This window comes from Engystomops pustulosus, chromosome 5 (genome assembly GCF_040894005.1).
Source record: "Engystomops pustulosus chromosome 5, aEngPut4.maternal, whole genome shotgun sequence".
Lineage (NCBI taxonomy): Eukaryota > Metazoa > Chordata > Amphibia > Anura > Leptodactylidae > Engystomops > Engystomops pustulosus.
Genome location: NC_092415.1, coordinates 181,448,262 through 181,471,127, shown reverse-complemented (window position 1 = coordinate 181,471,127; position 22,866 = coordinate 181,448,262). Strand labels below are relative to the sequence as shown.

Sequence of the window (22,866 nt, the reverse complement as noted above, 5' to 3'; positions counted from 1 at the left end):
ACAAAAACGCATGCGGTTTTTATCTGAAAATGCACCTAAACGCAACTAAAAACGGCCTAAAAATGCCATGTGTGACATCACCCTAAACCTTAGCAGAAGCACCGACTTATGATAAATCTCCCCCATAAACTTTCAGCAGTTCATCCCCATTCAAGTGAATAGAACCGAGCTGCACTACCAAGCCCATCCACGATACCATCCACAGAAACCAGTTCTGATCCATATCCTAGATAGAGCCCCCCTTTAACTAAGGCAGATGCAAAACGACCCCTTTAAGACAGACGTAAAGTGTGTGAGGTGCGCTATAGTAATAACATTACAGGCCTAGGACACAATAATTTAGCAAAATTAGTCACTAGATGTTTTATGCTTCGCAATTAGTTGTTTAAATAAAGCTTATTGAAAGTGGAAGAAAAAAAAAAAAGCAAGAACGCTGAGCCCCGCCCAGTTGCCGCCCCTCCTTGCACACATCCTGTAGCTGTGGCTGGGCAGGGGGCGGGGCCTGAGCAGCAGTGAGTGACACGGGAGCAGTGGAGCCAGGTCTGCAGTGGATGTGTATGGCAGCGGCAGCACAACATAGAGCAGGGCGCCGGGCGGGCAGCTCCTGATGTGTCTGTGCAGGAGCAAGGGGGAGACATTGCTATTCCTGTACCAGCTGACCTGATCACCCTGATCACTAGTGACCCTATTGTCCAGAGTGCAGGATGACCCAGGACCAGGGCACCCAGGAGGGGACTGTGCCCCCGGCAGTGCCCCCGGCAGTGCCCCCTGAGGAGCCTGGCATGATCAGTGTGGACATTGCAGGACTCTTCTACCAGTTTGCCAAGACTTTTGTGCTGATCTTCCCTGTGTATGTGCTGGGATACTTTGGGCTGAGCTTCAGCTGGTTACTCATTGCTCTCATCTGCCTGATGTGGTTTAGGAAGAATAAAGGGAATAAAAGTTCCAGGCTTTACCGGGCGCTGGCATTCCTGGAGAACGAGGAGAAGGCGGTCAAACACACCATCAGCACCGCAGACCTACCCGCCTGGGTAAGTACCCCTCACCAAGTTATCACTGGCATAGAGTATCCCTTTAAAAAAAATTGTTGTGTACTTGGGATTGTCTTGCCACACCCCTTTCTTAAATTTTTTTTGGGAGGTGGAACACGCGTCTTGAGAAAATTGCACAATTTCCACACACAACATCTGCTATCGGCTACCTATGGGTAGTACCAGCTGGTGCACTGGCGAAGGGTGTTGGCATGTTTTTCCTGCTCGTCTAGGTATCATGTTAGTAAAAAAAGTTTGCTGTAAGCTTAAAGGGATTTTCTAAATAAAAAAAAAAATTGCCCAAGGGTAGGACACTGTAAAATGAAATTTTACTCTCCTGCTGATTCGTCCCCCGATTGTTCTGCACGTGACGGCTGCAGCCAATCACCAGCCTCAATGTCACTGACAATGAGGGCGATTATTGAATGTTTTTAAATGATAATCAACACGTATTTGCTGTGAAAGGGACATCATACACAATTCCTTGGAATATTTTTCCTAAATTCTGATTAGGATTAGATTTTTATTTTGCTGCCCGTATAACATTTGCAAATTTCTTCCCAAAGTGGTATTATTGGCCTGAATTGACACTATGGACTGGTTAAATGCGTCCATATTACGTTTATGGTATCTAAATTCCGGGGCTTAATGGGGTTGTTCATCAGTTGAAAACTATGGATTGTTTCTTCTAAAACAGCGCCACTCCTGACCATGGTTTGTGCTGGTATTGCAGCTGTATAGAGATGAATGGAGCTCAGTTGCGATACCATACACTAGCCTTGATCAGAAGAGGAGCCGAAAGTAGAGGGTGTTTGGTTTATGTGTACAATGTGGTGGTTCCTGTATGTTGCATGGACCTAACAATATCAGGCCAGCAGGAGATCTATAGATGTATGGTCTGAGATTTTCTCTGTACATGTCATGGTGTCCATGGAGAGAATTTAAAAGTCACATCTCCGACAACACAAAGTTGCATCATGCTCCTCGATTGCAATAGCACCCTGGCCATAGGTATAACTATCACTTTGTTCACATAGGGAGGTTCTGCAGCAGCTCAATTTGCACTTCTCCTGCATATAGAATCCTAAAATAACTTCCAGTTAAGCTTGTTTAGGTCTGTCTGTGGCGAGGGTCAGAGTATCTGCCTGGGGCTAATCGTTTCCATTTGTGTGAATGGGATTGTTTTGGCGGCAAACATATGGATTTCTGTAGGCGTTCAGAAGAATGGAAAAGGTGCAGAAAGTGCCAAAAAAAGTATTTTCGTTTGTGAATTCACCCTTGGGTATATGATGCCCTTAAAGCGTCTATGTGTGGACTTCCATCATGGAATAGATGACAGAAAAAAAATAATGGTAGGGGATAGCTAGCTGATTAGTGAGACTGCTGGTACCCCACTGATCACTAGAACTGGACCCCCAGCTCTCCAGAGAATGAGGATCCCCTCTATGGATCGGAGATAGACAGACAGGTGCTGTGTTATGCTATTTCCATCATTCCCACACAATAGAATGGAGCTGCTCTTGCTGCGGCTTCACCTCATTTTTTTAATTATTTAATCCCTATATTTAATATAGTGCACACAGATTCCGCAGCGCTGCACAGAGTTGGTCATATCGGTCCCTGTCTCCAATGGGGCTCACAATCTCTAATCAACCTAACAGTATGTTTTTGAGTGTGGGAGGAAACCAGAGGACCCGGAGGAAGCCCGCACAAACACGGAGCGAACATACAATCTCTTTGCAGATGTTGATAAAGGGATTGCCTGGTGTCTGTTCTCGTGATCCTCTGGATCGGAGATAACTTAAATACTTGGGACAACTCCTTTATTTATTGCTGTATTGGAATTTAACTGTTGCAAGGCAAAGGTTGATCTCTACTCCCAACCAATGCAAAATTCTGGATAACTCCTGCAGGTCAAGGGTAAAAAACAAAGTAGACTTACTTCTCTCTGCTTCATGGTTCCCTTTACGCACCAGTATTACCAACCTTAGGCCACGTTCACACACAGTCTTTGTGTATTGCAAAACAATAAGTGCTCCTGAAGCACTTGTTCTTGGTAACCAGCACCACGTATTATGCATTGCTTATGTGCAAAACACATGGGGCTTCATCCCAATTGCAAGATTTTCAATGAAAATGCATCTGCAATGGGACAATCTGCTCCTTCGCAGCATTTGCGTTGCATTTCAAAATGCAACATGACGCGGTGTGTGAACATGACCTTAGTCTCCCTTGCCTATGGGAGGTAATTTTATTTTACAGACTGGCCAAAGCTATTCCTGTGACCCCGGCACCTCTGACCCAAAGCCTGGAAGTACCGGCATGACGTGGGAGCCGGCGTAGGGTAATTACACTTAGATTTTTCTTGTTTTCTTTGGTGCTCTTCTAGAATTCCTAGAAAGGCCAATTAAAGCTGCAGCAGAAACCAGTCATTTTTATCTAGTTTTTGCTGTTATTGGATTCTGGGGCGATAACTTTACCCCGCAATAACTTTACCCTAGGTAGTAGCTCTCTGCATTTATTGCAGCTATATACAGTTTCTGTACAGGATTAATCAGCACATGCTTTTGCTGGGACAGTCCTATGTGTTCACGAGACAAGGTCGATGCGCTGAATACCAAACGCTTTTTCTCACTGACATCAAAGTATGCTGATAATGTGAAAAGAAAGAAGGAGGATTCCACTAATATACAAATAACCATTCCAGAATTTTGCTCAAATGTCCAATGTATTTGTTGTGTTACTTACTGCTATGGCGATATGGGCCAGATTGTGAGCATGGTTACTAGTTACCCCATTAAATTATGTAGTGGGGAATCCTTTTACATCCTATTTGTAGGATATTTTAGACAATTTAAAAACAAACAAACAAACATATTTTATGATACCCTAGAATAACAGTTTGGCTGTCATCCATGAGATAACGGAGTGCAGACCACTGTTTGCGGCAGTCTGTTCTCTGCCAATAATTCTGCAGACACAGACTACCATAAAACGGTTCGACCTGGATGAGATGGAAGCCATGAAGTCTGATTTCTCCTGATCTATTATTGGCCTGCTCCTGCACGCTACGGGTACAATTCCAATAATAGAAGGAACTGCAGGGAATTTGTGCCGATGCCGGCAGCTATAGGATGGAGTGCAGGTGTCTGCTCTGCGTTCTGTCTTCACCTATAGTATATATGGCAGTCCTATGGGGCTGGGGATTACTGATTGAATCGCGTGTATGATCGGGGTGTGACTTGGTACATGAGAGGACTCCATTGGCAGCAGAGTGAGGAGTTCCTGTTTGGCAGCCACCCAGGTATGCATGTGATGTCCTGTAGATACTTATCTCTGATCACTGTGCTATCTTGTCGGTGTTTTTGATTAGGACACTGTCACATAACCCATGAAACTACTGCGTCTGTGTAACTTATAAGTTCGATATATAGAGAGTAAGATATATAAAATATATATAAAACGAACATCTACAGGTGTCACTTTTATGCACAATTTTTTTTTCATTCAAAAGATCCATTGAGTTCCATAAAAGAATACAACGTTGCAGAAGTTTGAGTCAAAGAATTCTCTAGGATGAGACAAGGCTACGTGACTACCCATGATACCGCCCATCTCTGCTCTGTTGTGTTGCTCTATATGAGTGTAGTAACTGTGAAACCTGTGAAGTGGGATTAATGATGTCACCAGTGGCCCCGGGCTATAGTGAACACACAGGCAGGTGTGAAGGGCGGACTTCTCTGTCGTACCAGTCATTAACCGCTCGGAAGTCCCCTATGTTAGGGGAACACATCCGCATTCAATTACCTGCAGATGTTATACACAGTGATGGAGGTTGGATTATTCATCCCTAATAATTCTAAATGATATTGCAAATCTTTACCCAAAACAAGCGCTGGAGTATAGAATTCCCGATTACTGTATGGGGCACATGTATCCATATAACTGTATAAGTCTGGCTTTTTTTAGTTACTTTTCTGCTGTTCGGATGCATCTTGGTGGTTTTTCCTTGTTACGTGTGGTGTCTGGTCTTTAGTGAATTTGCGACTTTTTAAAACAAAAGTCACAAATAGTATCCAGAGGTCACAATCTGCTCCAAGCTATTCTTTACACCTAGTCAGGGGCAGCCATAGATTTTTTTTAAAAAGTAGCAACTTTCACATCTTCATTCAGGTAATAACTCGGGGAGCACTGCAGAAAACGAGAAAATGTCTGGCTTTGAAAGGAGGCAATTTTATGCACCAATAAAGTCACAAATGAACATAACCACCATGAAAAGTCTCAAAAATTAAAGAAAAAGGCGAGCCAAAATTTTATACATGTGTGATTATTGTCTGAAGTCCATTTCACAATCTGGCCCTTGCTGGATGCTATTTATCCAGAATGAAAGGAATTTAAAGGACAATTTTCCCATATTTGCACATTGCAACACAATGTGAAGATTACAGCCGGACTCGAGAGCTCTTCTAGTTTCTCATCACATATTGCTAGGCTTTTGGAAAAGAGACAAGAAATCCATTTGGTGATGTAGCGGGATATAGCAGCGACCGGTATAAGTGTAGTGTAGCGCTGCGGGTCTAGTGCTGAGTATCCCGCTTTTCTGCTTACAAAGCTTAGTGCCATCTATGTGGTGACCTGCTTATCCACCGTGTACCTCCCGATTTCTAATAAATAAAGTCCACTTTTAATGAATGAAGTCTGTCTACTGTTTCGGGGCGTATTTTGTATTCCGAATAAAGCGACTCTATTCCTCATTAGATATGAATGGAATCTCCTGCAGAGTCATCTAAACTTTGTATGAAGTTATCAGAGTAAAATTTTATTATTAAACTTTGATGGTGAAGTAACTGCTCTCCCCAAACCTCAGCGCTGTCTAGCCACGCAATTCTGCAGGTATTATTTTGTTATACTACAGTCACAGACTCACATTCTCTGTCTATAGCAGTGCCGGTGATAGCCATGCGTTTTGCTCACTCCTATCCAATGCTCCCATAGTATTGAATCGGGGGCATGACACATGCTTCACCTGCCTTTCCATCAATAAGTGAGAACAGGATCCCATTCTTGTGATCCCTGGGGATTCCTAAGATCCATCCCCACTGATCAGATTTCTACCCCCTATCTTGTGGATAGGGGAAACAATAATAGTATAATCCCTTTAAGGTAGAATTCATTGAGTAGCATGGAAATAATATTCAACTTGGGCTAAATTGACACGAATGTGTGCCTGCCGTACCATAGCACGGTGGACACACGTCGCCGCCCGGGAGAGGAGGGGATGAGCGCTGCTCACTCCCGCCCCTCTCCATAGAGAAACATGGGGCATGGCGCCATGTTACAGGGATAGATGGGACTTGTCACATCTTTTCCCCGGGTACAGAACGGTGCTGCACGTGTGCGCCATGCGCCAATTGCTGGTCTATTGGGGACGTATGTACGACGTATATACATCTGCCGTATATACATCCCCAAATGCCCGTCTGAAAGCAGATAATTATAAAGGTTATAATGGCAAGTGTAAGCCTTTAAAGATGCTAAACTTTCACTCAGTAGATCTTTAGAGCTTTGTCATCAGTTCAAGGAACGTCTCGTATAGTCATGGTGTTGCCCTTTCTCCTAAGGGTTAATGGTATTTCTGTTCGACCCCATGGCTGAGCGCTGTGCTATTTATATGGATGCTATACCATGTCCTTGCTTCTTCTGTTACAGTATTCACAAGCGCTCTAAGTGGCATCCATCGTTACCATTAGGGTTGACCTTGAGACTATTGTTTGGGGCCATCTGTGAATTGATAGAATAAATACACTTAGCAGGGACTTGCGTTGTGATTCCCAAACCTATATATGTCTATTTGGCTACTTCTAGGTGTGTGAATGTTGACAGACTAGCTATGAGCGTCGTCTTCATGTGTCGGTGTTGGGTGACGACATTTACCATAGGTCATAGTGAGGGTCATCAGAGCTGAGTGCGCAGTGTCTGACTTCTTTCGGTAGGACCTGCCAACAGACGAATGGTGGAAGTGATCTTGTTTCGTCAGTCTCGGGGACTGCCAGAGATACAGAACAGTAAAATCCTTGGTTATTAGCTGTGCTAATGGGGACCCACAAAGGGCCGACTCTTAAAGGAAATCTTCCGTATGGAATCAATTTCTATTCTTAGTAGATCTAAGCTCGCAGAGCTAATGCTACACTGCACCCCCTGCACGTAGACGTCCGTGCCGCTTCTGAACGTAGTGGAGCAGCAGAAACCATTGCGCCTGCGTCTCCACATGGACGCACATGGCCCTGCATAGGCAGTAGTATGTAGTGCATGTAGTAGCGCCCCAAGAGCTCACAAAGGCTTCTCCAAGCCCCTAGTAACCTCTACAAGTAATTGGCATATACAGGCGGTCCCCTACTTAAGAACAGCCAACTTACAGATGGCCCGTAGTTACAAACGGACCTCTTGTAATTGGTAATTTACAGTCCTTTAGCCCTAGGCTACAATAAACAGCTATAACAGTTATCACAGGTGTCTGTAATAAAGATTTATTGTTAATCCTGGTTCTTATGACAACCCAACATTTTAAAAATTCCAATTGTCACAGAGACACAAAAAAATTTGTCTGGAGCTACAATTATAAAATATACAGTTCCGACTTACATACAAATTCACCTTAAGAGCAAACCTACAGAACTGATCTTATATGTAACATGGGGACTGCCTGTACATAAAAAAAATTGATAGGCAGCTTTACAATCAATATTTAAACAGATGCACACCATAGAAACCATTGAAAATTTCTGCAAATTCTTACCCCCATAGACTATTTTTATTCACTTGTGTTGTCTATTTCCAATGTATTTCAAGATTTATGCAGTGAATGACATTTGTAAAAACCGACTAAAAAATAAGTTAAAGAACCATGAAAAAAGAAAAACATTTTTTGAACATTTAGTTTTCTGGTTGCTTCCTCTGACATACCTTGATAACAGTGCAAAGACGACCAGAGCAGGTTTCGGTGACATTTAGATGTTGTGTTGTGTTTGTTTTTGTTTTTTTTTTTTTTTTAGACAAATTCCTAGAATTTTTCTAAAGAAAACCACATTCTCAATAAACATTTTAGAGTTCTGAAATCCCCACTAAAATGCAGCAAAAAAAAATTTTTTTTTTTAAATATATAAAAAAAAGCCCCAATCTTAGTTGCTGCTGTAAGATGAGCTACTTAGTGTTAGACTTGCAAAAATCAAATGAAAGGTGTAATTGATGGCTCCTAGACTGACCTGTAAATTTATGAGTGGAACTTCTGTTTACAATGCCCCAGACTAACCGTGTCATCTTGTCCTTTCATTATGTCACCAGCAGTGACCAGAACCTACTGATTATAGCTGAAATGACAGATCATTCTCATGATAGCGATAAAGAGATGTATTTATGCTAGAATACTAAAATTGCTTGGATTTCAAGTGGCAGAACAAATGTAAAGCAATTACCATACTGATGTGATATAAAAGATATAAAATCAATGCTACATAGATTTAAAGGGAATCCCTCAGCACAATTTACCCACCTTAACTACCATAAGTGTTAAGTTACGTGTGGATATGTCCACACTGGGCAGCCATACTTTTATTTTTTTTCTGCTGCTCCTTCCAAATCAAAAGTGACCTTTATAAATATGCAAATTAGGCTAAAGTGCTTTGGGGGGGGGGGCATAAGCAAAGCACCTTAGCAATAACAATACCTCCTGCTATACTTCCATAGTCCATTGCCTTCTCTCATCCTTCCCCCTTCAGCTGTATCACTCCTGGGTCTGCTGAAATGTTGAGCTCTGCTGAAGCATATTTCTATTCTAAAGTAATGTTTTGACATGGAAGGCGCAGCTGGACAAAAAACAAAGGTATGGGTGAAATGTGTAGACATAGCCCTACATAACATAGCAGTTACTTAGGGTAAGTAAATTGTGGTGACAGATTCCCTTTAAAGGGAACCTGTCACCAACTACCTAATTTTCACTAAGGACAGGTTGCAGAAGCTTATTACAGCTGTATTGCATATATGTCTTTCTGCTTTCTGTAAGCATTTGCATTACAATATAATTGTGTGTTGCTTCCTGACAAAATCTTCTGTGTATTCCCAGGGGTTGGGCTTTGGTTTGGCTGCATTTCAAAAAACAACATGTGACTTGTCTGTGCTGCTCACTCCTCAGCTCTCAGTCCCTAACTTTATGTACCTGTACAGCTCCTCTGGAGGAGCACAAAGGTGGGGGCTGAGGAGTAAACGGCACAGACAAGTCACAGGTTGTTGTCTGAAATGCATTCAAACTATAGCCCAACCCCTGGGACTACACAGAGGATTTTGTTAGGGTGCAGGGTAAGTTATAACACACATATATTGTAATGCAAATGCTTAGAGAAACCAGAAAGGCAGATTTGCACTGCATGTGTAATAGGCTTCTGTAACCTGTCTTTAGCGACAATGAGGTCCCTGGTGACAGGTTTCCTTTAACTCAATCTCCATGGTTACAGACTACAAACAAACATTGTGTAGTCTGATCTTAGACATACTCTCTACCTGCTCCCTACATCTTGCACCAATACTTGCAAATATTAAAACTTAATTTTCTCTAGAATAGCAAATGACTTAGAATCAGGTGCGGTATGTCTGGAAAGATTATGAGGTGCCACCATAATGCTGGTTTTATTTGTGGATGAGATTGGAGGTGGTAAACGCCTTTTTAAAAGTTGAGAGGTGCTCGATGATGTAACCGTCTGGTTTCTTTTGTTATCTTATCTTCCCTGATACCAGATCACCTCGCCTCAAAATGCATTCCATAAAAAGCTGTGTGAATTCAGCCTAAACCTCCCTCTTCACCTAGTATAGCATATATAATTGTTACCTGCATATAGATGTATCCTGCCGCACCTTCCAAATACCAGAAGGCCATAGCAGCTCTGTCACACTGGCTGTATTATCGATCACCCAATAGTTTTTTGTTTGTTTTTTTTTCCGCATTTGCAAATTATTTGCAGTCATTTGGTGGAGTATGCGGTCAGCATTACTTCACACTGACAAGCCATTGAGCAGCTGCTGCTGGATTCCTTTGGGTTTATTCTTCTATTCTTCTTGAGAGAACATCATGTGCGTGACCAAAAATACAAACATCGTAAAAATACACATTTTTGTAAGATAAAAAAAGCTACTGTGATGATGGATCTGAAGGCATTACACGCCGATCCTATGGCATAATATAAGGCATAAGAGGCTACTGTACAGCGGGTACTAATATTATAAGCATGACCTGATCATGTTGGCCGTGCAGAGGAGGAAATCACAGAAGAATGAAGGCAAACTGTGGTATGTTCTTAAAGGGGGTGTTCAGGATTTTTTTTAAAAAAAGCATCTGTATTTATTTTGACTTTAAGAATCCGCACCACATCTATTGGTTGTGTCTGATGTTGTTGTGTCTAATGTTGTTGTTGTCATGCTTGATCACCTGAAAGAGGATGAGCTTCAATACCAGATAAAGCCCCTTTCATATCCGGAACGGTTCCTGTCAACACTTTTGGGGTCCCTAAACTAGCAGCATTTTTAGTTCCCAAATTTGATAAACACAGCGTCTTGGGCTGTGGTGAAGTAAAATATTCAGTTTTGCCTCAGTTGGTCATACCAAGGCAGCCACATGGTGGGTTATAATAATATGATGGCTGTCACTCCGATCATAACAGCGGGAGTTTTGGAGGTCCCCTGTGTGAACAGAACCATATTAATCCTATGAATAGTATCTCCTCAATCCTCTTAAAGGGGTTGTACTAAGTTTGTATGTATGTATTTCTCACCTTAGATTGGGGATTACAGTCTGATGAGATTCTAACTCCTAGGACCCCCATCAATCACGAGAATTAATCCCCAGCGATCTGGGTAATAAGGTTTCCTGTACACGATTGTTGTTTTAATATGTACACAATGGTTATAGAGATGTTATTTGCAGCCAGTGTGTTAAAAGGGGTTGTCCAAGATTCGGCAAGAATAGCGAGGTGAGGGGGGGCTGCACCAAAAAAAAAATAAACATGTGCTTACCTCCTGCACTCCGGTGTCCCACGCCACGGACCCTCTGTGCAGTGCTCCTATTTGTTTACAGGGGCGCGGCACATCGGCGCCGACAACTTCCGACCGCCTGCCCCGCACACCCGTCCCCTGTCGGGTGCTGGGACAGGATGACCGGAGGGCGTGCCAGGCGCCCGGAAGCTGTCGGTGCATTGCCCCTGTAAACAAACAGGTGCACAGCACCGAGGGGCAGTGTCCCGGGACACCAGGAGCCCCTTAGGACGCAAGTACATTTATTTTCTTGCTGAATCAGACAGCCCCTTGAACTGTATTTCCTCTGTGTAACCGGCGTTTATCCACAAAGTAGGTCCATGTTCAGACTGGATGTAGTCTTTTTTTTTTTTTTTTTTTTGCAGATCCAAAAAAATTCTAGCAAATTATATCTGTAGCTTTTCCCAAGCTCTTGGAGTGTCACATGATTCTGTTGCATAGCAACTGATCCGCAAATAGGGAGAGCACACGGATGACAAACCGCATGTTATCCGTATTTGCAGAGATGTAAACAAGGCAAAGAATAAGACCTGCTCTAAGTTTTTCCTCGGGGCACGAGGCTCAGATATGAGGCTGACAAATCCGCGTAGCTATACATGAAGCAGCGAGACAGACGCGAAAAAAAAAACCATCCATATCTAAGGAAAAAATGACTGTGTGCTTGAGGGCTAAATATCTAGTACTCATACTGGAATTGTCTGAAATTGCCCAGGACAGCCTTTATCTGTCTCCAGCACTCACATTCATTGTTTATGTGAGAGATACCCCAGCGCTGTTCTCAGCAATTTCCAATGTACCATAAAACCATTACAATACTGTTGAATGGAGCAGCAGGGATGCATGTGCGTCCTGCACTCTTTATTGCTGGGGGTCCGTTTTTCGAGATCGGTGGAAGTTCCCGGAGTTGATCATTAAGACTGTTGCCCCATATCCACAAGATAGTGGGTAACATTCAAACATAATACAATCCCTTTAAGTGAATGTAGGGGTTTGGAACTAAACACATGCTAAAGTAAAATTTTTGTTGATCCCAAAGTGGTAAATGGAACGGTTCCCACATTTAGACCTTCATAAGTCACTCAAGTACCTTTAATTCTTGTGAATGTTGGGAGCTCCCAAGATCATATATTTATCATGTATCGTATGGGATATCCTTTTGGGAAATCCCCTTAATAGAAAGACGCTGTTATGGCTCCATCAGAGGGCTACCCTAAGGCATTCAGATGCTCAACTGATTGCTATGGATTTTTCCTTGCACGCGATGCACATTGATCTGGTGTGAACATGGATCAAATTTGTATCCATCAGTCTGTGGGTCTGTGATTCGGTTGTATGTACATTTTATGGGATTTTGCGTGTGTGAGTGATTTTGAATATTTGTTACATGATAAATATTTATATATATATCTTTTACTAAAATCTTTTGCTTTGCTATTGTAATTTTTTTCTACAGTTGAAAATCCCGTATTTTCCAAGGTTTCCCCCTCTGATTACATTTCTTAAATGATACATGGCCAAATTTCCTTACATGGGGCTCCGCTATACAAATTTTGGGGAGGTTTGGCAGGAAAATCTCCATGATGCAGCAGAAAAGAATGTACATTGACAGATCTTGGAGTTTTCCTGCAGACATTCCTGTTCTCTGAGTCAGGGCTCTTGTAGGTCTTCTTACATGTGACAGAGGATTCAACCCTAAGCTTAGAAACTCGTCTGCCCTACATCAGCCCCCTGACAAGTAGAGAAAACTTTAGTCTGTTATCAGCCGGTGGCCATGTGCTGTGGAGGTTCCTATGTGCTCAGCAGTAACTCCAGCTTCTATTACTGTCCATGTAAGGACAGGCTGCACCTAAGGGATATCCTTCTGTTCCAGTCAGTTATAACTTTACTTGCTTAACAAAATTTACATTTTTTTTTTTCTAAACAGTAGGACAGTTATCAGCTCCTGCCCCTTTATTCCTCTTGTTCAACAGGATCCTGATAGGCAGCACGGTGGCTCTGTGGTAGCAATACAGCCTTGCAGTGCTGGGGTCCTGGGTCCCATCTAGGTCAACATCTGCAAAGAGTTTGTATGTTCTCTCTGTGTTTGCATGGGTTTCCACCAGGTCCTCTGGTTTTTTCCCACACTCCAAAACACACTGGTAGGTGTAGGTAGGTGCTAGATTGTGAGCCCCATGAGGACAGCGACCGATTTGGCGAGCTCTGTGTAGCACTGCTCAATCTGTTTGCTCTATATAATAAAGGAATTAGTATTTATCTGAATTTAACTTCCTACTTTCAGTATTGGTGACCTCAAGGCACCAATAGGATTTGAAAGCTTTGGCAGAGCAGGGAGCAAAACGTTGCAGATTAAATTGCTGTGTTGACACTGTGATAAATGGGGGATGTTTGTTTTAGTTTGGGTACTCTGCCTCTAAAAGGATCACCATTATTGGTCTAGGGCAGTGGTGGCGAACCTATGGCACTGGTGCCAGAGATGGCACTCGGAGGCCTCTCTGTGGGCACACGGGCTGTCTCCCAGGCACAGAGTTTGCCAGACATGGCATCTTCTCAGGCAGTCCAGGTAGTGCCCTACTACTTTAAAGTGACCCATCCTGTGCTGTTTGGTCCTGTCCGAAGAGTGAAAAGGTATGGACAGGGTTGGATTGGAGCTCAAAGATTCTGGTAGCAATAAGTTTGTTACTGCCTAAATTGCCATGTTGGCATTTTGGGAAAAGCTAGAGTTTTGTGGGTCTCATTTTGGGCACTCGATCTCTAAAAGGTTCGCCATCACTGGTCTAGGGTATATGTTGTAAATGTATATAGACCTAAATCACAGATAAAAAGCTATAGTTTTCACTCATAGATCCTGATCATACAAAACCTTATTCCTTCTATTCCCTTTTTATTTTATGCTAGATATACAGTGTTGGACTGGCCTACCAGAGCATCAGACGATCCTCCAGTGGGTCCTGGCTATAACCCAGTACTGGACCCTATAGATCAGAGCTGGGCATGACGAGGCCTGTGGGCCACGTCCGGCCCTCTCAGAATTTTTGACCGACCTGCCAGGTCGCAACCACCTAATGAGAGGGGGCATTATGAATAGGGATCATAATACGATATGGGGGTGCAATGAGAGGGGACATTTGGTGTTGGGTAAAACTGAGTTAAGTATAATAGTCCGGCCCTCTAAAACCATTTCAATTTCTCATTTGGTCCCAGACTAGGGTCTTTTTCTTGGCGATTATGAAGTGGGGCCCTCAGAATAATATTTTCTAGTGAGTCCAATGACCCCAGTCTGACAATGTTGATGTATTTGTTTATATGTGCGTTAAGATTTCCAATGCAACTAGCGCCTCACTCTTGTTATATGGGTTGCATGTATGGCTGTCATTGTTTACCCTTCTTATGCAGACATCTCATAGATAGAAGATGGTAAGCCATATTTGCTGTCATATGAGAGGCGTTGTCATATCCAGTAAATAAATAAGGTTTCTCTTGGGAACAGTAAATGTTTGTTCAGTCATCAATGCCTGAGTCTAATGTGGGGATAAATATGAAGTAAGTGTAATCACGCTGATGTGATTGGAGTTTTATATCTTTGGTACAATTGACCCGAACCGTATAATCCTTGTAATACTTTTATAGGGGAAACTTAAATACCAGTATGTCTTTATGCAAGAGTTACCTGATAAAGCTTACGGTAACTAAACTTTTAACATTTCTATGCTGTGTACAGTATGTCAGATACACTGCTCACTACAGGAGAAAGAAGGAGCAGAAAAAAGGCACACAAAAGCTGTTTTAACTAATAAAGTATATTGCAAAATTTACTATTATCACCTGTTCTATTTATTTCTGTAGGTGGTTCAGCTACGCTGTAACCCTAAATTGGGCCAACTAGCCTCTCTGATTTATAAATGTATCCATCTAGGTTCAGTTCAGGTTATCACTGTTGTCAAAAGTGGCTAATTCTTGTGAGGATCTCTAATCTCAGTTGTGAGTAGAGCCTAAAGCTGTTTACAGTCATGTGCAGTGAATGGGATGTAAGTCCAGAAAAGCAAAGTTCGAATAAAGTTTAACTTCTAAAGTAAGGCAGGCAAGATGGGACGTGTAGTACTTTAAGTCTTGTGCCTGTACAAGTCTGAAGCACTGAGAATAACACACTACTGAAACACCTTATTTACACTCATACAACTTCTTATAACTTGTGCATACAATGAGGCAGAATTAAATCTATCATCAAAATCATGCACGGTAAACCGTAGACACTATGGCCAATGTTAAAAAGAAAACATAATCCTGCACAACCCCTTTAAGAGAACAAATAGCAATCTATGGCATGATAGGTAGACATAGACTCCCTGCACTGTTATTTCCTCAGTTTGAACTAAATATCAATTCCAAACATATTACACTTTAAAGGAAATCTACCATTAAAATCCATCATGATAAACCAGGGACAGTTACTCATAGATCCAGGCACCAAGGCTGTGGTCATCTTCTTATGTGTGTTATCCATGACCTCCGACCTTCTAAAATAAAATTGTATAATTATGCTAATGAACCAGAAGGACTCTCAGGGGTGTTAGCAGAACCCCTGTCTCACACTCTCTCCTGTCCCCCCCCCCCCCTCCTTGCTCTGCATGCTGAAATATCAACCAGCAGGAGGGGGAAGTGCTCCTTCAAATGGACCTTCAAATCCATCATGATAAACCAGGGACACTTGCTCATAGATCCAGGCACTGTGACTCTGGTAATCTTCTTATACATAAAATCCGCTTTTAATATTCTGCTAATGAGCCCGAGGGCATGTTCTAGCCCCTCTGTGATCTGGCTTTACAGGCTATTACGCTGTCTCACCTTCCCCCTGCTCCCTAAGCCCTTGTGCAGTGAGCACTTCCTGTTCACCGCACAAGTGCTGAAGGAGCAGGGGGAGGGAGAAAAAGGCTAAGGATACCTAGGAAGATTACCCGAGTCACGGTTCCTGGATCTATGAATAAGTGTCCCTGGTTTATCATGATGGATTTTGAAGGTAGATTGAGGTTGGATGATAATATAAAGGACAATATAAAAAAAACATATTTGCCAAAATGATGCGAATTTTGTCAATATTTGTTCAGTATGCCAATCTGTGATTCTCTGACATAATTTATTTTCCGCAAATTATTGTTAATCCGGCCCTAAAAGATAAAGTTGTGTTTTAGGTCTTGGTTTACCTATATAACTAAGCTATAACAGTAGACAACCCTATTAAGAAGTGATTAGAGTCCTGTATTCATTATGAGATATAGGTTGGGCTTGGTCTGCCCACACGTCTGTGCTATATAGGGTATAGATTTCTATGTTTACCCATATCTATACATTTGCCATTGCCGGACTCCATTGACTGCGGTTATCTCTTAAGTGAACAAAAGTATGTCTGCTCAAACTCTGTATACCCTGTCCTTTTTTCCCCCACACATATAGAATCAATGCAGAGTCTGGACTACGCCCAAGATGTTATGTTGGTCAATATATGTACCCCACTAACCCTTCTTAATAAATGACAGCGCAATAAAAGAGAAGACAAAGCAGATCTGACTGCACTCAGGCTTTGTTTGTAGTCTGTAACCATAGATACACCGAAACGAAAAAGAATCTTGGCAAAGTTGCTACATTTTATTTGATATTTTAAAATACTTTCAGTTGTGTAAATGAAGAAAAAGTAAATTCTGTACTTGTTGATAAGGGACACATGGACAGTTACCCATGGCACATGTTGGTACAGAGATAAGACACAATAACATACCTGAGAGAGAACTGTGTTGTGCTAAGTCCACAAGATAGAATATTTCCGTCCTCTGAAGTCCTGTAAATCTGCTGCTTATCTGATGCATCTGTGATCAGTGAGTCAAGGGCAGCGTGGTACGAATTCCCTCATCTACATTACATATGACCCTGGTGATCAGAGTCCATAGGACACAAAATCCACTATACTAGCAGGTGCACTGACACCACGGGTATTAGGATTTTGGGAATATATGATGATCCACGGATTCATTCATAAATCACAGCTTACACCTTTGAATATGAGTCATTAAAACGGCTCTTGTCCAGAGTGTCCCTTTCCCGTTCCCTTTAAGCAAGTATTTGTTTTAGATCATATAGCAGGTATTTCCACTATATCATATAATAATAATCTATTATAACCATCTGTATGTTACTGAATGTAATTGCAGGTTATCTAGTTTTCATGTAATTGGCTCGTAAAATCCAGGCTCTTGGGTGTCTTCAGCCTTTTAAATCCTTTCCTGACATGTATGGACATATATAGGAAAATAGAAGGTTTGAGAAAATTTACAGTTTTTTTTTTTAAGAAGATATCATGAAATTCAACTTTTGTTTAGAATTTTTTAGGATATGTTAGGAAATGGCTTAAATGAGAACTATCATCAAAATCAAGGATGATAAACCAGGGACACTTACTCATAGATACAGGCACCATGAGAGTGGTAATCTTCTTATCGCCTCCTTCCTTTTAAAATCAACTTTTAAAATTATGCTACTAAGACTGATGATGGGCTCCTGTGGTTGTTGCCAGAGCCCCTCAGGTCCACAGCTGCACAGGCTGTTGCATGGTGGGGCTCTGGTAACGCCCCTCCACCCCCCCCCCCCCCCATTCCAGGCTCATTAGGATAATTTTTTAAATTTAATTTTAGAAAGAAGGAGGCCTGGGATAACAAATACAAGATGATTTCCACAGTCCCGGTGCCTATATCTATGAAGAAGTGCCCCTGGTTTATCATAATGGATTTTGATGATAGATTACCAATCCATCAATCTAGTGTAAAGGACCATGTACGGTATATAGCAGTGATGGCGAACCTTTTAGTGGCTGAGTGCCCAAACTGCAACCCAAAACCCCCAAAATTTATTGTGAGGTGCCAACCAAAAATTAAAGCAGTAACTTATTGCTTCCTGTTCTTCAATAACTTTCAATCATATTGGCCTCCTGAGGACAAGATGGAAAATTTGCATCATTTTAGCTTCTTTCCAGTGTCCCTCTGTACACATAATCGTGGGGCCAGCAGAAGGTCCTCAAAAGATTATTTGGTCCTGTCTACACATTCTCCCTCTTTCTCCAGTCCCAAGTAGCAAACTAAGTTTAACCTTAATATATGACTGAAAGAAACATCTTTTAAAGAGAACCCGTCATGCAAAATAACCCCCCTAAACTAAATATATTTTAATAAACTGCCATTAGAGAGCATTGCCTCTATCCCTTCATTGTCCCTCTACATGCCTGTAATCCTAAGCAATGAGGTCCTAAAGCTGTATGCAAATGACCTGTGAGTTGTCCAATGAGTCATTACCATATTCAAGCTGTCCAGCTTATTCATGAGTGGGAGGCACAGCCACACCCCCAATGCATGACTGACAGCCTGTGTAATGATGTGAGCCTGTATAATGATGTGCTTGCTGGTGCTGGCGCCCCCTGCAGCCTCTGTGTGTGCATGTCTGTGTGTATGTGAAAGATACAACAGCTCCAGGCAGCCATGTTATAACAGAACATGTCTCTGTGTATTAGGAGGATGCAGCATGTCGGCAGATGCAGCACACACACTAGCAATGCATTACTATACATTACACACAGACATGGAGGAGGAGAGGGAGGAGAGGGGAGGGGTAACGGGGGTGACATCACTGCCTCTGACCATGTGAACAGCCTCATTTGCATAATAAAGAAATGATTTTGCAATGATTAATGTATGAATTGACTAGATAAAGGCTGGGATGGATCCTTGTGAGCTGCTCCAACAGGTAGAGGTGACAGGACTAGTGACACAGACCCGATGACAGGAGTCCTTTAAGTTGCTTTTAACTGCAGAATGATTCCTGGCTGGTGTGTTGGGGTGGTGGCCTGGGTACCCACAGAAAGGGCGCTGAGTGCCACCTCTGGCACCCGTGCCATAGGTTCGCCACCACTGGTATATAGCATAGTATATTAAATGTTTTATATGAAGTCTTTATTATGGACAATTAGGCACCGTATGTACCGCCAGGTTGTATGCATGATTGATCTTGACGAGAAAGAAAAATGTGTAATGCAACATACATCTTCCACCCATTTCCCACAAATGTGTTTTTGTGGGTCAATACAAAAATTACTTGTGGATGCCTAACCATTTTGAGGCAGCACTATACTTATAGGGTTATTCTAATCTTGGCTCTTTATGGCTGAGATAGGAAAACCGTTCCATATGATGTAGCCGGAGGTGGCTGGGATTATAGAAACGACTGGTCTTGCTGTGCTAAGTGAGTGGGAGTTATGGAAGCAGAATAGCACAATAATAGCTCTGTTCATTCGCTGTGCTATGCTTTTCTGTAAATCCCATAGACTAATAGGTTCACACATTGTACCTGCAGGTCAGACTCTCAGACATTTTCAGGGAGGTGATGTTGCTCAAATCTTCTCCCATAGAAGAAATGCCATGTATGGTCCATGTGGAACCACTCATTGGTCGAAAACCAGAAGGTCCTGAGTGACGCTGGAAAAGGATACGATCACATCACAGTTTGTCCATACGTTGTAAGGACATGTTGGTTGGATTCCCATTGTGTCCTTACAATGTATGGCACATACGTATGCTTATACAGTGGGATAGGTCGCCTGGTGCCTCCTTTATCCTCCCTGACTTTGGGGGAGGTGTGAACTTTGGCAGCAGCCAGTGATTGGTTCTTCCGGATGTTTGCTCAGCAGAGGTCGGGGGAAGATGCTGTACTGCTGCATCCACTGCCTTCCTTCCCATAGACCAGTGATGGCAAAACTTTTAGACACCGAGTGCCGAAACTGCAACCAAAACCCACATATTTTTCGCAAAGTGCCAATGCGACAATTTAAGCAGTAACTTATTACTCCCTGCTCTTTCACAGGTTTAAATTGTATAGGCACCTGAGGACACCAATACGATAGAAAGAAGGAGAAGTCCAGATTATCATTGTAGCTTCTTTCTGGGGTCCTGGGCTGCCTGGGACTGCAAGATGCCTTGAGTCCTGTCTGGCGAACCCTGCCCTGGGGTGATGGCCTGGATGCCCATATAGAGGATTCTGAGTACCACCTCTGGCACCCGTGCTTCGCCACCACTAGTCTATAGCAAAATATCCCTGCTCTGCTTCTTCTTCTGGTTGCTCAGGTAACTGGCAGTCTCCTCCTCCAAGATCTGTTCCCTAACTGCAAGTCACTAAGGACTGGGACTATTCTCCTTATATACTTTCTACCAGGGGAGGAAAAACAAGAACAATGGCAAAGCGTTCTCCCATAGACTTGCATTAAGTCCCCATTATATTCCATTGCAGCAAGATTCTAAAGTGTAAACAACTTTACAGACATCACCTGTCATTCTAAAGGTCAAACTGTCTGCTTTTCTGGTAAACAAGCAAAACAATATCCACTATGGCTGGAAAATGACTGGCTTCTTTTTAGTTAGAGATACCCAGTCAGAAATGTCTTTCAATGTTCCTTAACCCTTTCTACTAGTCTATACAGATACAGTACTAATATACAGAATGTATGTAACATAACAGTATAGATTAATGTAAGTTAACACACCCCTTCTGTCTTACTACTCTGAAAAGTGTCTTAATCTCTTTAGAAATGTGGTGCAATACATTTTAGAAATGTTTGGAAATTACGACAGACATAACAACATAATTTCCATTACTTGTGGCAGTGATCCAAACCCGAAATCCTATACCAGTGATGGCAAACTTTTTGGAGACCGAGTGCCCAAACTACAACCAAAATCCACTTATTTACTGTGGAGTGCCAACATGGCATTTTAAGCAGTAACTAATCGCTACCCGTTCTTCCACATTCTTCAATCATATCGCCCCCTTGAGGCCACCAACTCAGTTGAAAGAAAGGGGGCAAATCAAACTCTCATAGTAGCCTCTCACCAGGGTCTCTCTGTAGAGAAAGAATGGAGGGTCCAGCAGTATGAGCTTCAAAGATAATGTAGTCCTGTCAACACCTTCTCACTTTTCCCACAGTTCCAAAGAAGTGTCACTTAAGTTGCCTAGGGCTGCAGGAAGATTTGGTCCTATTTGGTAAACTCTGTACTTGGGGCAATGGTCTGAGTGCCCACAGAAATGGCTCCGAGTGCCACCTCTGGCACCCGTGCCATAGGTTCGCCACCACTGCCATAGACTATTATTTATTTGTTATATATTTTCCTAGCATTTGCTCTATCCCTTTAACACAGCAAGCGAGGTTAAGACTTTGTTCATGACTCAGTGCTGACGTGTAGGATTTGGCTAGCCGGAGCACTCACTTGACTGTGCTTGATGAATGGAGGGTGCTGCTTCCAAATTAGGTTTTAGTAATCTAGATCATTTGCGGCGCGTGGTTTTCCTTGGTGTCTCTGTAAGTGATCCTCTGCTTGTATTGTAGGCTGGAGGACATGTATTTATGGCAGTCATACATCCTGTGACGACAGCTGCTGTAATTGTTAACGTGTGGACTCCTGACACACTTTACCCGCTCCTACTGTACATGAAAAGAGCGGGGCTACCTTCTGTTTTCCATCGCTACTGTCTTTTATAGATTAGTCCTGTGATTGGTTATTAGACTCCAAGATCATATAGTCATACCGAAAATAACAGGACCCCACCTATTAACCTGGGGTCTGGAGTGTCCCTCACCCATCTGATATTGATGGCTTTCACATGTGTACTCGAGGTCACCAATATAATTATCTTGGAAAACCCAACAGCACCAAGGTGGAAACATACCTTAAATCGACCATTTGATTTGATGCATTATGAAGCAAACATACCTTAAAATGCTGTAGCTACACTGATGCAGGATTATATATTGGTAAATCCCTGAGCCGAGTGGTTTTGCTGAAAAACCAATTATAAAATTATGATAATGAAGCTCTGTAGTGCCTGTGGCTGGCTCGGCGCTTCTCCTCTCACATTAAGTATGCACTGTTTCAGAGAATGATGTAATCACTGTGTTGTGCCTGACAGGCAGAAGTAATCAACCCCTCCACCATCCCCAGCTGCCATTATGCTTAGGTTGATTAGCCATGCCTGGACTGTTCAGAAAGCTCAGTGTAATCAACGGCAGGCTAAAGCAATCAAGCTTTCCTGAATGTTATGTTGTGTGTGTTTGTGTTTTTTTTTTTTAGCAAAACCTCTCATATCAGGGATTGAACAAGATATGTATCTGCATCAGTGTAGCTACAGCATTCTCAAGGTATGTTTGTTTCATAATGCATGAAATCAAATTAATACCCTGGTAAATCACTTCAACTTCTATCTCTCCCAGTAAGGGATATGAGCAGCTTCTGGACATATCTCTATCAGCTATAATGTATTAGACAAGAGAAATCTAACCTGTCCTATTTATTATCTCCCTATGGCAGAGTTTTGCACCTGATTGTAATATGCGTAGTCGCTGTATACACTCATATGCTGCCGTGTCATGTCCAGTATTATATTCTGTGGATTCGTGCTGACATCCTCTAGTGACCTTGTTTAAGGCTTGAGGTTTGTTAAAATGAACATTGTGCAATATTATAGCCTTAAAGGGAACATGTGAGCAGAAACTAACCTAATACGCCGCTACCAGGATGTTGTCAAGAAGATCAACATCTTGCAGATCCTGTTTCGTTCATCTCCCAGCATGATGGGATCATCCATAAAATCAGCTTAAGGCTACATTCACACGGCCGCTGGGGTACGTACTGATTATACAGCCGCCGTATATATGTCCCCCATTGGCCGGCAATGG

At 42.4% G+C, this 22,866-nt stretch overlaps 1 protein-coding gene across 4 annotated transcripts in view; it reads left to right on the top strand.

Moving 5' to 3' along the window:
* Positions 1 to 480: 480 nt before the first annotated feature.
* The window catches only part of ESYT2 (extended synaptotagmin 2), a 90,897-nt gene continuing 68,511 nt past the window's right edge, over positions 481 to 22,866 (top strand). For 2 of the 4 annotated variants that reach the window (XM_072153972.1, XM_072153969.1), the window contains exon 1: positions 482 to 1,031. In XM_072153972.1, the coding sequence (XP_072010073.1) occupies positions 705 to 1,031 (327 nt within the window). In that variant the 5' untranslated portion in view covers positions 482 to 704. Of the gene's footprint in view, positions 1,032 to 22,866 lie in introns of all 4 variants that reach the window. The other 2 variants (XM_072153970.1, XM_072153971.1) reach the window with 2 other exon arrangements.